At 44.6% G+C, this 15,193-nt stretch overlaps 2 protein-coding genes across 5 annotated transcripts in view; one reads left to right on the forward strand and one right to left on the reverse strand.

Annotated features, from left to right (window-relative positions):
- Nucleotides 1-48: 48 nt before the first annotated feature.
- Nucleotides 49-6,905, reverse strand: LOC110527230 (polycomb protein eed; the record flags this gene model as incomplete). Its single annotated transcript, XM_036982234.1, is given in 11 exon segments — nt 49-604; nt 3,432-3,505; nt 3,722-3,880; nt 3,991-4,096; nt 4,515-4,648; nt 4,812-4,903; nt 5,086-5,167; nt 5,283-5,474; nt 5,591-5,683; nt 6,054-6,206; nt 6,778-6,905. Coding segments are annotated over 11 exon segments (1,340 nt in total), but the record flags the coding sequence as incomplete, so codon positions are not given.
- A 3,109-nt stretch (nt 6,906-10,014) lies between these two features.
- LOC110527232 (NF-kappa-B inhibitor zeta) overlaps nt 10,015-15,193 on the forward strand; it is a 10,163-nt gene continuing 4,984 nt past the window's right edge. For 2 of the 4 annotated variants that reach the window (XM_036982244.1, XM_036982245.1), the window contains exons 1-7: nt 10,015-10,326; nt 11,760-11,869; nt 11,990-12,014; nt 12,117-12,214; nt 13,122-13,465; nt 13,985-14,090; nt 14,342-14,488. In XM_036982244.1, the coding sequence (XP_036838139.1) occupies nt 10,122-10,326; nt 11,760-11,869; nt 11,990-12,014; nt 12,117-12,214; nt 13,122-13,465; nt 13,985-14,090; nt 14,342-14,488 (1,035 nt within the window). In that variant the 5' untranslated portion in view covers nt 10,015-10,121. The remainder of the gene's footprint in view (nt 10,327-11,759; nt 11,870-11,989; nt 12,015-12,116; nt 12,215-13,121; nt 13,466-13,984; nt 14,091-14,341; nt 14,489-15,193) is intronic. The other 2 variants (XR_005052489.1, XM_036982243.1) reach the window with 1 other exon arrangement.

A 15,193-nucleotide genomic window follows, 5' to 3' on the forward strand; every position in this document is an offset into this window, starting at 1 on the left:
TTACTTAGAGTTTTCAAGCTTCAGTACCTCGGAATGAGACAAGAAGCCTTTAGAAAAATAGCATTTATTAAAGCCCATTAAAAAGTGAATAGTAAGCAAAGGGGAACTAAATAGCAAGAAGGGGGGAGAAAGCTTGAAGGGCTCCAGGGTTGTAGTCTGATTCTCCACCCTTCTCCCCAAATTGCGCACCTTTTCATCCCCCTCATGGATTTAATAAGGAGGGGCTGGTATAAGTATAACCCGGAGAAGGGAAACAAAAAGGGAAATAATTGGTGGGTTCCAGACACACTTTTCTGTGCAGACCTGTAGCACCGTTATGTTGGGAGTGGTTCCTGAGATGTTAAACAACACCTCCATTGGACAGATCTGATGCAGACTATACACAGAAAACGTGTACCTGGAAAATGTTTCTGGTTCTTGACAGCAAAGTGACTGGTCCGTCATAATAGAATAGGTTGCTCGTTGCCAATGTTGTCTTCATCGCAGGCGGTCCCAGCGCCAGATAGAGGCGTCGTCACAGACTGCAATCAGGATACTGCTGTCACGGCTGAAGCTGGTCTGTCTGATGGCAGAGGTGCATCTTGGGAGGGTGAGGATGGTGCACCTGAAACAGAGAGCCAGGTTAGAATGTATTTGGTGAAACAGAAAGACAGTGTCTCCGAAGATTGTTATAACTAAACTAAGAGACCACCGCCCGTCATTTCAAATGAGAACAAATGAGTCAGTGGGCAGAGCCAAGCAAGGGGCTGGGCAGGGCCAAGCAAGGGGCTGGGCAGGGCCAAGCAAGGGGCTGGGCAGGGCCAAGCAAGGGGCTGGGCAGGGCCAAGCAAGGGGCTGGGCAGGGCCAAGCAAGGGGCTGGGCAGGGCCAAGCAAGGGGCTGGGCAGGGCCAAGCAAGGGGCTGGGCAGGGCCAAGCAAGGGGCTGGGCAGAGCCAAGCAAGGGGCTGGGCAGAGCCAAGCAAGGGGCTGGGCAGAGCCAAGCAAGGGGCTGGGCAGGGCCAAGCAAGGGGCTGGGCAGGGCCAAGCAAGGGGCTGGGCAGGGCCAAGCAAGGGGCTGGGCAGGGCCAAGCAAGGGGCTGGGCAGGGCCAAGCAAGGGGCTGGGCAGGGCCAAGCATGAGCTTGCGAGATCCTATTGGCGCGTTGTAGTATATATTTGCATATTGCTATTAGTGAACGCCTACTTTGAAGTTCACATGTGCAATATCTCAATTTGCCTTTGCACTCCTTTTAAACAATGCCTTTTTTTTTTTTACTTTAGCAAAGGGTAAAGTCTTTAAAATGTAGTCCACTCTGTTCGTAACAGACTGCAGCTTTGGGAACAGAACTGTATTGAGGACAAACTGTTGAAAACGACATTTGCAGAATGTCGGACAAAATCCATCTTGCTGCAGCATCTCCCTCTGCCGGCCACTTGGCTTTCTCTCACTACCATATTTGGTAGTGAATGGAAACGCCAAGCGGATGCTTCACATTTATACATCCCCTGAAATATCTGTCTAATTATTCTGTGAGGTCTCTGTCACAGCCCTGGGATATGATACATAACAAGGAGAGTGGTGCTCTACTGGCCTTCACTTCTCTCAGGCAGTCTACCATCTAGGCATGGACCACTGCTTAGGTGAGGTGTATTGGTGGGAGGTTAACTCTTAACTTTCCGGGTCCTTTCAATTCTTGGTGTTTTCAGAAGTGAACTTTTTAGCAATTTCTTTTGTAAAAAATAAAATATGGGTAAAGTAGGCAAACATGTCCTTTCTCAGCATCAGACCTGTCTAATTCTCATTTGAAACATTTGGTTTAAAACCTCTTAGATGTTAAGTCCCCTGTATGGGGGGACTGAGCGGTTCTGGACTGGTTCTGACCGACATTTTGGTGTACAAAGCCCTCTGAACGCCATAGTGTCCTGTACCTTAAAGTGGCACAAAGGCCCATTTTGTCTGCTCTCTGTTTCCACTCTCTCAGTGGCGCGGACTTGTGGGGTCTGAAACGTGACACTTCATGTTCATAGGGAGTGATGTGTCACATTCTCTGGCCAATCCAGACAAAGAATCGATTTCCTCTGAACAAGTGAGCCTGGGAAATGGCATATGACAGTCTGAGTCCAGCCGTTGTGGTTTCATCTCGCTGTGAAATTCTCAGACGGATTTAGAGCTTTCAAAATAAATAAAACACTAAATAATTTCATAGAATTGAAAGACCGCGTTCTCTTGGTCACAGACAGAAGTTGTAACGAGTCTGCACCCATGTGAATGGTGTCTCTGTGCTGCTCAGTGGACATTTAGATCATATTTATTTCACTGTTAAGAAATGGGAAATCTTATACTAAGTCGTTTAGAATTTGTTTGTTCATATTTGTACCATGTACTTGTGTTCTAAAAAGAGAGTACACCTCGGAAAGTTATAACAACATTTACCAGAAAGGCTAGTTCCAGACCTTTCTAAACTATACAACATTACCAGTTACTGTTTATGACCATGAAAAATGATTAGGTTTGGATATGTCTATTTAGGCAAAAATACAAATGTTACCCTATATAATTAGGATAAATGACAGATTGTTAACATAATGTATTGATGATCTTTCACAAAGTAGTTTGTGAAAGTAACTAGTTTCAAAATAAACGTTATTTAGTGTAGCTTAACTTCTTCCAGTGTGAAGTAATTGGTAGCTTGGTCAACTAAATCTTCTGAGTAGCTTCCCCAACACCTCCACACGTACAGTTTCCCTACAGACTCTTACTTTGCTTTGTGGGGGTCCTCTACCTCAAGGTCCCACACGTACAGTTTCCCTACGGACTCTTACTTTGCTTTGTGGGGGTCCTCTACCTCAAGGTCCCACACGTACAGTTTCCCTACGGACTCTTACTTTGCTTTGTGGGGGTCCTCTACCTCAAGGTCCCACACGTACAGTTTCCCTACAGACTCTTACTTTGCTTTGTGGGGGTCCTCTACCTCAAGGTCCCACACGTACAGTTTCCCTACGGACTCTTACTTTGCTTTGTGGGGGTCCTCTACCTCAAGGTCCCACACGTACAGTTTCCCTACGGACTCTTACTTTGCTTTGTGGGGGTCCTCTACCTCAAGGTCCCACACGTACAGTTTCCCTACAGACTCTTACTTTGCTTTGTGGGGGTCCTCAACCTCAAGGTCCCACACGTACAGTTTCCCTACAGACTCTTACTTTGCTTTGTGGGGGTCCTCTACCTCAAGGTCCCACACGTACAGTTTCCCTACAGACTCTTACTTTGCTTTGTGGGGGTCCTCTACCTCAAGGTCCCACACGTACAGTTTCCCTACAGACTCTTACTTTGCTTTGTGGGGGTCCTCTACCTCAAGGTCCCACACGTACAGTTTCCCTACGGACTCTTACTTTGCTTTGTGGGGGTCCTCTACCTCAAGGTCCCACACGTACAGTTTCCCTACGGACTCTTACTTTGCTTTGTGGGGGTCCTCTACCTCAAGGTCCCACACGTACAGTTTCCCCACTTGGTTTCCCAGAGCCAACATCTGTAGGACAAGACACGTGTTACTTCAATAGTCAAACAACTTCCTACGTGGAGACAATACTATACTTTCTGTTTAATGTTATACAACAAACTTGCATCTATTTAGTTAGAAAGTTCCGACACCAAACCACTGTTTGCTTACAATACTGGAATGAACAGTAGCAGATAAGGGATTCCACAAAGCCACAGACAACGGAAGGGGAAATATCATCTCTACCTTCTGCCAGAAGTCCATGGAGAAACGCATGTACCAGATGTCACACTGGCTGTAGTCGAAGCGACCCAGGATTGTCACGTTGGACTCGTTTGGTTTGATGCGGTCAATATCGTCCTCCATCTTCCCTGGTTTCCAACACACAATAGCGTTCTCACACGACTGGTCAGGTCAGGGGAGGAACAGACCAAAGGAGTCGGGTTATGAGGGTCACAATGGGATCCACAACCTAATAACAGAATGTTTGAACAAAAAGATTCTCACAGTCTTACCTTGGATAAAATCAGATCTCCCAGCCAGCGTACGCAGTCCACATAGTTCCTGTGGATGTCTCTGGTAGAGAAGTCAGGGAAGTGGATCTTCTGAGAGACCCATGGCCTGTAAGAAGACAGAATCATCGGTTAAAGGAGCAAACATTTTCAAGTTGAAAATCAACAGTTCGGGGCATCAGGTAGCCTAGTGGCTAGAGCGTTGGGCCAGTAACTGAAAGGGTGCTAGATCGAATCCCCGAGTTGACAAGGTAAAAATCTGTCGTTCTGCCCCTGAACAAGGCAGTTAACCCACTGTTCCTACACCGTCATTGTAAACAAGAATTTGTTCTTAACTGACTTGCCTAGTTAAATAAAGGTTAAATAAAAGATTTTGAGATTCTGACAACACTGTACTATTTTCCTAATATGCAATTGTTCAGCCCTGTTATTTGAACGCGCTGTGTTGTGTATAAAAGTCTGCTGAATGACTGAAATATATAAATGGGAATACACGTACGTTTGTTGCCCACAACCAATATGTTCACCTGTTTGTCTTGGAAGGGTTGTATTCATAGGACCCGTGAATGGCTTTCTGCATCCTCTCTGAGTTGATCGTCCAGAGCTTCAGAGAGTGGTCCATTCCACACGACATGATCTTCTCACCTAGCAGGTCAAAGTCCTGGCGCAGAGACATTTTTCATTATTATATCATTCATCTCTCATTTCCTTTTTTGTGTGTGTTCCATATTGTATCGCCATTTTCAATGGTCACATACACATAGAAATCCCTGACTCCTATTGATCAAGAAAGCCAATAAGAGATGGTCGTGTCGTGTACTCACTGCACTGAGGACCTCATCTCTATGTCCCTCTACACCTCCAAAGATGGCCACCAGTGTGTCTGTTTGGATGTTCCACAGACGAAGGGCGTGGTCTAAAGGCAAAACACAAAGCTGATGAGATATTCACACAGTCCATTTTATGTCAAGTCATTCTGTTAATTATGTAAATACATACAGATTAGAAATCATTCCTAAATGTAAATCGTTTAGTTCTCAAAAAGTCAGGTCAGTCGAGAAAATATGAAGTCCTAGCTATGGTGTCTAGTTGTTCTACCTTTGCTGACGGATAGCAGGAGGTTGGGGTCTCTGGGGTGGAACTTGAGCTCGTTGATGGCGTTCCCGTGACCAACATAGTGCTGCATTAAAAAACAACAAAACTATTCAGAGATGGCACAACTAATCCCTCCCTTATGCACAAATGTAAATTCCATCCCTGGTGTATCGGATACAACTACTTGGAAATTGACCCACCTTGATACACTGCATGGTGATGTGGTTGATCACCCGAATGATGCCACGTGACCCCGCCACGGCCAGGAGGGGATGGCTTGTACTGGTGTCAAAGGTCCAGGCGCAGGTGTAGAAGTTCTCATCTGCATCGGCATCCACGTATGACTGCAGGAGTCGGATCTCTCCTTGGGAATGGCACTCGTACAGGGTTACCTGGTAAATTAAGGACATCACATAGTCAGCAGTGACAGGTGGCACATGAGTCTGTATTTTACATGTGTTGGCTATTACACTTTCCACATGGTTTATGTGATGCCAAAGATACTTACTCTGTTGCTCCCAACTGTAGCAAACACCAGTGGGTCTCCTTCTTTACTGTGCCAGTTGAACTGGACCCCAAATAATGGCTGGCCATGGTCCTCCTGTGTAAAGAACAAGTTAATTATGAGTTGAGCTCATGGTCAAGGTGATGAGGTGGCCCTGCGACTTCAAAATCAGTGTTAACCTCGGCCCAAGTGGGAATTCCCTCTTGGTCTAATGGTCAAGACATTGGTTTCTGCTGTGGGAGACCTGGGTTCAGAGCCCACCCGTAACATTAGAACATCTTCATTCAGCTGTTTACAACTCACACAGTATCATATAAACAGCACAGTTCACACATACTTATAACAGGCATGCCAAGTCCAAGGTTGAGATTATGACATTTCTGGAATCAAAATTAGGCCTATTGATAAGATGTGACATGTCTGCAGTTGGAAATGATTGGAAATATTATTGATAAGATGGGCTCACCCTGAGGCTGTTGACGCACTTGAAGGAATATTTGCACTTCTTTGATTTCCACTTGCCCTTGCCCCAGCTCTTCCTGCCTGGAGCGTTGGCTGTGTTGGTGGGTGTGTCTGGACGCTCCACATTGGTCCCACTCTCAACGCTGACAGCATCATCCTACAAACACAAATTATAGCAACATGAGATGGTTGTGGTTGATGCGTTTGCAACCTGCAATGGATGTTCTGCACCCCCTGTTTTCGACTACACTGGTGTCAGAAGTGGGATGGCCTACCATGAGGGGCTTGAGATAGACTAGAAAAACTAAACTGACAACTGGCTGATGATTATCTACTTGGACAATACCAGAAGGGTCCATAGCTTGATAGCTAACACTACCTAGAGAGCATAACTAGCCAGCTAGCTATTTTAGGTGGAGGCCCTTTGCAGTGTTGCCTCGAATCCCTTGCTCGTTGAATGATAATTTTCTTATTTCCTGTTCTGGAATGTTTGAAAGGGAAATAACCACAACTAACGTTAACTAGGTATCTATAGCTAAAGAAATAAAAATCTAGGCCTAGTTGAAACAAAGGGAAAGGCCCAGCTATCATCACGAACTCCAAAATCAACTACCAGTCGCTTGCTAGTTAGCTTGCTAGCTATGAAAAGTTAGGCTAACATTAGCTACTTAGCTAGCTAACCATATTTCATGTCCGCGCCGATACAAACAGAACAAAACCGAATTTACATTCTCATCTGCAGAGAGATCGGGATTACTGTTTTCATCACTGCTCAGCTTCTGCTTTTTTGTCGGCATCTCCTTTCCCGCTTCGGTAGGGGTCTCGGACATGTTCTCCCTCCTCATCTTCTGTGCTTCTCAGATTCAATCATAGCGCGACCGCGGAGAATAACTTCCGGGTCTTTTATGTCCTTTGGTCTTCACAATAAAAGTCCTAGTCAAGCCAGAGACTGAAGAGGAGGCAAGATACCCCGCTCGTTTTTTCCTAGTTCAATAAAAGCAAATGAACTAAGTAAACCAGACCCACCTGCTATTGCATTGGTGTCTATGGGAGACACCCGTTAATTAAGTAGACCGGAACCAAGTGACCATACATACATGGTCACTGTGTTGGGGCGACAGGTAGCCTTGATTTAGCCCACTGCAGTAAAATGTTAAACAAGTTAACATTCACAAGGCTGCAGGGCTAGACGGATTACCAGGACACATACTTCACTGACATTTTCAACCTCTGTCTGACCCCGTTTGTATTAAATCAAATCAAAATGTATTTGTCACATACACGTGTTTAGCAGATGTTATTGCGGGTGTAGCGAAACGCTTGTGTTTCTAGCTCTAACAGTGCAGTAATATCTAACAATAACAGGATCTAAAGTAAAGGAATGGAATTAAGAATATATAAATATTTGGACAAGCAATGTCAGAGCGGCATAGACTAAGATACAGTAGAATAGGATAGAATACAGTATATACATATGAGATGAGTAATGCAAGATATGTAAACATTATTAATGTGACAAGTGTTCCATTATTAAAGTGGCCAGTGATTTCAAGTCTATGTATATAGGGCAGCAGCCTCTAATGTGCTAGTGATTGCTGTTTAACAGTCTGATTGCCTTGAGATAGAAGCTGTTTTTCAGTCTCTCGTTCTCAGCTTTGATGCACCTGTACTGACCTCGCCTTCTGGATGATAGCGGTGTGAACAGGCAGTGGCTCGGTTGGTTGTTGTCCTTGATTATCTTTTTTGGCCTTCCTATGACATCGGGTGCTGTAGGTGTCCTGGAGAGCAGGTAGCTTCCCCCGGTGATGTGTTGGACAGACTGCACCACCCTCTGGAGAGCCCTGCGGTTGCGGGCAGTGCAGTTGCCAAAGCAGGCGGCGATACAGCCCGACAGGATGCTCTCAATTGTGCATCTGTAAAAGTTTGTGAGGGTTTTACGTACACGTTTCAAGCAAACCACCATAGTCCCTGTGCCTAAGAACACCAGGCCCGTAGCACTCACATCCGTAGCCCTGAAATGCTTTGAAAGGCTGGTCATGGCTCATATCCATACCACCATCCAGGAAACCCTGGACTCACTCCAATTCACATACCGCCCCAACAGATCCACAGATAACGCAATCTCTATTGCACTCCACACTGCCCTTTCCCACTTGGACAAAAGGAACACCTACGTGAGAATGCTGTTTATTGACAACAGCTCAGCGTTCAACACCATATTTCCCTCCTAGCTCACCACTAAACTAAGGACCCTGGGACTGAACACCTACCTCTGCAACTGGATGCTGGTCTTCCTGACGGGTCGCCCCCAGGATGTGAGGGTAGGCAACAATACATCCACCACACTGACTCTCAACACGAGGGTCTGGGGTGCGTGCTCAGTCGCCTCCTGTAATCCCTGTTCATCCATGACTGTGTGGCCGTGCATAACTCCAACACCATCATTAAGATTGCCGACGACGCAACGGTGGTAGGTCTAATCACCGACGACGGTGAGACAGCCTATAGGGAGGTGGTCAGAGACCTGGCAATGTGGGCAAGACAAAGGAGCTTATCGTGGACTACATGAAATTAAGGGCCGAACATGCCCCATTCACATCGACGGGGCTGTAGTGGAGCGGGTCGAGAGCTTCAAGTTCCTCGGTGTCCACATCACTAAGGACCTATCATGGTCCAAACACACCAACACAGTTGTGAAGAGGCCACAACAATGCCTCTTCCCCCTCAGGAGGCCGAAAAGATTTGGCATGGGCCCTCAGATCCTTAAAGAGGATCTGAGGGCATCTTGACTGGCTGCATCCCCTCTTGTTATAGCAACTGCTCGGCATCCGACTGCAAGGCACTACAGAGGGAAGTGCATAAGGCCCAGTACCTCACTGGGGCCGAACTCCCTGCCATCCTGGACCTCTATACCAGGCGGTGTCAGAGGAAGGCCCTAGTAATAGTCAAAGACTCCAACCACCTAAGGTATAGACTGTTCTCTCTACTACCACACGGCAAGCGGTAGCGGAGCGCCAAGTCTGACCAAAAGGCTCCTGAACAGCTTCTACCCCCAAGCCATACGACTGCTGAACAGTTAATCAAATGGCTTCCCAGACTATTTACATTGACCCCTTCGTTATTTATTTATTTATCTTAATTGTTTTGCACTGACTCCCTTGCACTGGCTCTACGCACACTCACTATACTCTACCCACATGTTCACATACTAGACTGACACTCCAACTCACTCACACACACACACACACACACACACACACACACACACACATGCATTTTGACGCCACACACACATAGACATAGTGTGTGTGTGTGTGTGAGTGAGTTGGAGTGTCAGTCTAGTATGTGAACATGTGGGTAGAGTATAGTGAGTGTGCGTAGAGCCAGTGCAAGGGAGTCAGTGCAAAACAATTCACGTTCACACTTCACATATGCTGCTGCTACTGTTTACTGTTTATATATCCCAATTGCCTAGTCACTTTTACCCTTACCCACAGGTACATACTGTATTACCTCATTTCCCTCAACTACCTCGTACCCCGGCACATTGACTCCATACTGGTACTCCTTGTATACAGCCTCAATATTGTTTTACTCTTTCCTTTTTTATTTAGCAAAAATGTGTCTTACTTTTTATCTGCACGGTTGGGAATGGACTCGTAAGTAAGCATTTCACTGTAAAGTCTACACCTGTTGTATTCGGTGCATGTGACCAATACAATTGTATTTAAGTTGAACTGACCATTTTTTCAATGGTTTCTTTGGTCTAGCCTACATGCTTGTGATACACTTGTTGGATACACTGGTGTCAGAGGTAGGATGGTGACTTTGATCCCACTTCTGTGAAAATGGACAATAAAGATTGTTTTCTTTGCTCTGTTCCGGTATAGGCTACTTTTGTAGAACGTCCTCGGGCAGATCTGGAACGCGCCCAATGCGTAATTCAAGTAGGCTGCAAGCGCACTCGCTTTTGTGCGCTTCTGAAGGTACAGTAGTCACATGATCCAAACGGGAACAAACTCCATTAGAACTCTTGATAGTGCATACATAGTGATCTAGCTCTGAGCGCAACATGATCATCGACAGAATTATCGAGAACGGCCTGAATCTTGTGCATCCAGGGACTGTTGTAACGAGCCCCGTGTATTTGGGGTCTTTTTACCAGGATACCTCACCTGCAACGGAGATCAACAACTCTCTCTGTGCGCCAAACGAGTTTGATGGCTGGGGTAAGGTTGGGAGCCCGACTCCGCCAACTGCAGACAGTGCCACGAACGGTAAAATAAAACCCTCACTTTTAGAAATCAATATACATATTTGTAATTGTTGTTATTTTTCCTCTAAGCAGACTATTGTGTTAATAATGATAGGCTGGCTACTTTATATTATCAAAAAATAATTATTGTAGTTAATGGTTACTTCCTTATTAACCTACTTCTGGAACACCGGAAAGAACATTGCGTTAGTGACACGGAGGATTACTGATCATGGGCAGTGGTGTAAAAATTACCCAATTGTCATACTTGTGTAAAAGTAAAGATACCTTCATAGAAAATTCACTCAAGAAAAGTCAGTCACCCAGTAAAATCCTATTTGAGTAAAAGTTGTAAAGTATATGGTTTTAAATATACTTAAGTTTCAAAAGGAAATGCAATTGCTAAAATATAGTTAAGTATAAATCATTTCAAATTCCTTATATTAAGCAAACCAGATGGCACCGCTTTTTTGTTTTTTAAATGTACGGATAGCCAGGGGGCACGCTCCCACATAGGCATAATTTAGATCAGAGGCGGTAGGGATGACTAGGGATGTTCTCTTGAGAAGTGTGTGAATTAGACCATTTTCCTGTCCTGCTAAGCATTCCAAATGTAACGAGTACATTTTGTTGTCAGGGAAAATGTATGGGGTAAAAAGTACATCATTTTCTTTAGGAATGTGGTAAAGTAAAAGTTGTCAAAAAATATTAAAAGTACAGATACCCCCAAAAACTACTTAAGTGGTTTTAAGCATTTTTACTTAAGCACTTTACACCACTGATCATGGTTAGACCCAACATCATATTTAGACCTATAATAGCACTGTACAATGGAAGAGCAAGGTAGATAGATACATTATGCTATTTGAATGGCAGAGGAAAGTGAACAGTTACTGTCATTTGGTGAAGGTTGTAGATTACAGTGTGAATTTGGCATGAGCTCCGCTAGCTGTGGAAATAGGGGAAGTGTGAGGTCGCGTTCCAGGTCGTCTTGCCCATTTTAGAATGTTTATTCATACACTGCAGTATGAAGGTTGTGTTTCTGAGTTGTTTAGAATACCTGAGATTCTGATGTTGATAAAGCCTGACTTCTGAGACAGTTCTCCAGACATAATGAGATTTAATCATCTGTGCAGATCAAGCAACTTCAACAACTATATGGACATGCCTCTTTTTGTAGCTTCCACGCCCCATTGAATAACATTGAGTGTTTGAGCTCCTGTGCTTGAACTTGGCAGGCAGAGTTCCCAGGAACTGTATTACTGTATCCTACCACTATAGATATATCATACATCAATGGCTTTTTGCAAAATGAGCATTTTATGAATTGCTGAGTGTACCTTTAATTCAACACAACCACTTTTGCCTCAATAGCAAACTGATCAAAGTTAGTGTTTATTTCAAACTTGTCTTGGGATCAAAGATTCTCATCGGTCCTATTTATACCTGTTGCAGAGTGTTGCATGAGTGAGGTGCGGTCTTTTGGCCGTTTCCAAGGTGTGCGGGTGAAGAATACAGTGAAAGAACTCATCATGCAGAAGCGCCTTAGCAACCAAAATGTACAGGTAAATTCAATTATGTTATGTTATTGTTCTGCTAGTTTGTGTAAATATTATGTTTAGCTTGCACATATTTAGCTTACATCTGTCCATATTTTCATGATCTCTGTTTTTCTTCATGTCCAGCAACACTCTGAGGGAGAATACACAGGTAATATTAATGTTTTATCAACACACATTATCCAGAAATACTGTAGATACTGTACATTATAACATCATGTGCAAATGGTTTTTTTTGTTCGTTATCGTGTAGAGTTGACCTCCCTTCTTCAAGGGCATAAGAGGACTGCGGACTTCAGCTTGATAACCGATTCACCTGCTAAAAGACTTGCTACTGCAAAGGCAATCCTGGTAATTGTATGCTTTTGGTTATACTGTTATTTTAATTGAGTCTCCTTTAACTTTTCCCACGGTTCTTGGTGTTCAGGCTAGGGTTGGTTTCATAGACCCAGGTTAAATACATCCAGGGATATTCCTCTGGTTTAGCTAATGAAGAACTAGTGAAAACCACAAACTCTCATGCAGGTCACATTTGTTATAGCTACAAACTATATTGTGTGATATGACCGACCACTTCAATAGCCCAATTCCATTTCTCCTTTTCTGTGTAGTCTGATGTCACTTCACTTGCTTAGTTCCCTTCCGGGAAAATCCCAGTGAGACTGAGTTACCGCCTCCACCCTGAGGGCAATTCCAGAACTCAAAATTAGGAATACAGTTTGGCAATGTTATCATGCATATAGATTATTAGGTTTTGCATGTGTGTCTCATATAAACTCTGTTGTTTTGGAGTGGAAGGAACACAACTACAAATATCTTTCTTCCTTATTGTTTACCTTTCATGACAGGAAATGTACTTAAAGCAGCAATCCCAATCATTGGTTGAAACAATAACAAAGCGTTCTCGTTCTAAACCTCTGAGGGATTGGGCTGGAGAAATGTAACCACTCTCAAATGTATAGACTGAGCTATGGATGTAAGGACTGACCATCCATGATATCAAAATGATAGTTTAACCATGCTGTATCACATCCGGATGTAATCGGGAGTCCCATAGGGCTGCACACTATTGGCCCAGTGTTGTCCAAGTTTGGCCGGTGTAGGCCGTCATTGTAAATAAGAATTTGTTCTTATCTGACTTGCCTAATTAAATATAAAACATATTGATGGGTACAAACAGTTCATTTACAAGTCCAAAAGTGGATGTATCATCTGCAGATTATCCCTTTTTAGTATTTATCATCCACTTCTGTTCCAGAGTCTGAGCCCTCCAGAGGGAAGCACACTGGACATTGACTTCATGGAACTTGGATATGAGTCCATGAAATCAGAGACCTCCCCACAAGAGACCCTCCCTGACTACTTCAGCCTCATCGACTATCAGTCCCTCTACCCTCAAACCCACATGCCACAAGCAATGGGAAACTCCTATGTCCCCCAGCCGTTCATAGCCCCGCTAACCCAAAAGGGTGTTTGGCCATTGGCTCAGTTTGCTGAAGGGGAGCCGACGTCCTTCTTTCAATGGCAGATACGACAGGAAGAGGAGAAGTTGGCAGGGCTCACCCCCGAGATGCTCACAAGCCAGGATAATGATGGAGACACGTCAGTTTGTGTAGTATTCATCAACCCCTTGTATACATTTGCCTTTTGTAGATCTAAGCAACTATGCATACTCGACTCAGTTAATTTTCTAACCCAGTGGCCTCCAACTCTGGTCCTGGGGAGGTACGGGTGTGCAGGGTTTTGTTCCAGCCTAGCACAGTGTTTGAACACAAACCTGCCACACCCTGTAGCTCTCCAGGAACAAGGATGTTAGTGACACTGTTCTAATCCATCATGTGACCTATGCTTGCCAGACATTTATACTCTTAGAAAAAAGCTGCTATCTAGAACCTAAAAGGGTTCTTCGGTTGTCCCAATAGGATAACCCTTTGATGAACCCCTTTTGGTTCCATATAGAACACTTTTGGTTCCAAGTAGAACCATTTGGGGTTCAATGTAGAACCCTTTCCACAGAGGGTTCTATATGGAACCAAAGGGAGTTCTCCTATGGGGAGAGCTGAAGAACCCCTTTGGAACCCTTTTATCTTAGTGTAGATTTTTTTATCTCTGTGTTGCCAGATTCTTGCACATAGCTGTGGCACAGGGCAGAAGGGCTCTAGCTTATGTGCTGGCCAGCAAGATGGCTACTGTCGGCATGCTGGATATGAAGGAGCACAATGGCCAGGTAAGGATTTACATTCTCACGCCCAATTCTAAATGGACCCTTAGCCCCAGAGACTTCTGCCACACACACACACACCACACACACACACACACACACACACACACACACACACACACTAGTGCCTAGGAGCTAGTGGCTATGGGTTGATTTGGAATTGGTCACAAGGGCGCAGTTATGATTACAACTGGGATATCATCTGAAAAGGAGGACTTTCAACATTTGATCTTTTTTGTCTTTTGTTTTGTACCCAGAGTGCCCTTCAATTGAGCGTTGCAGCCAATCAACATCTGATAGTGCAGGACCTGTTGGCCCAGGGGGCTCAGATCAACACCACTGACTGCTGGGGCCGCACCCCTCTGCATGTGTGTGCAGAGAAGGGCCACGCTCTCACTCTCCAGGTCTTTGACTTTCCCACTGTGGCACATACTAAGAGTGTGATATGAATAGGGGCTCTGGATTTAATCTGACCACGTCATGTTCTGACCTTATAACTTGTATTTCACAACTTCTGTTTGAGGCATCACTGCAGCCAGTCAATCTTAGCAGTTAGATAACCCAGTGCTCCTCAGTGGCACAGCGGTCTAAGGCACTGCATCTCAGTGCTAGAGGTGTCACTACAGACCCTGGTTTGATCCCAGGCTGTATCACAACCGGCCGTGATCGGGAGTCCTATAGGGCGGCGCACAATTGGCCCAGCGTCATCCGGGTTAGGGGAGTTTTTTTCCGGGGTAGGCCGTCATTATAAAATAAGAATTTGTTCTTTAACTGACTTTCCTAGTTAAATGAAATAAATACAAATTAAAGATAGTCAGGGAAGTGTCATGCACATAGACCAGTGTAAGCAATACAGTGACTAAGGTCTGGTTTCAGGGATGGACTCTTTTGGTATAGAGGAACTGCCTACGTCACTACTTTATCAGCTTGAATAAAATACTAAATAGTAGCTAGCAATATGGAGATCAGAGGTTATTTTTAATGAGTGCATTTCACAAGTGGCTAGTTTGCATCAACTACCTGAACTAAAACAACTGCAAAGGTTGTGCCTGCAAACTTTGGTTTTTGAATCACGTTGTTCTGGCATGTCTGCCTCTGGATTTGTGTGG

Source organism: Oncorhynchus mykiss, chromosome 7 (genome assembly GCF_013265735.2).
Source record: "Oncorhynchus mykiss isolate Arlee chromosome 7, USDA_OmykA_1.1, whole genome shotgun sequence".
Lineage (NCBI taxonomy): Eukaryota > Metazoa > Chordata > Actinopteri > Salmoniformes > Salmonidae > Oncorhynchus > Oncorhynchus mykiss.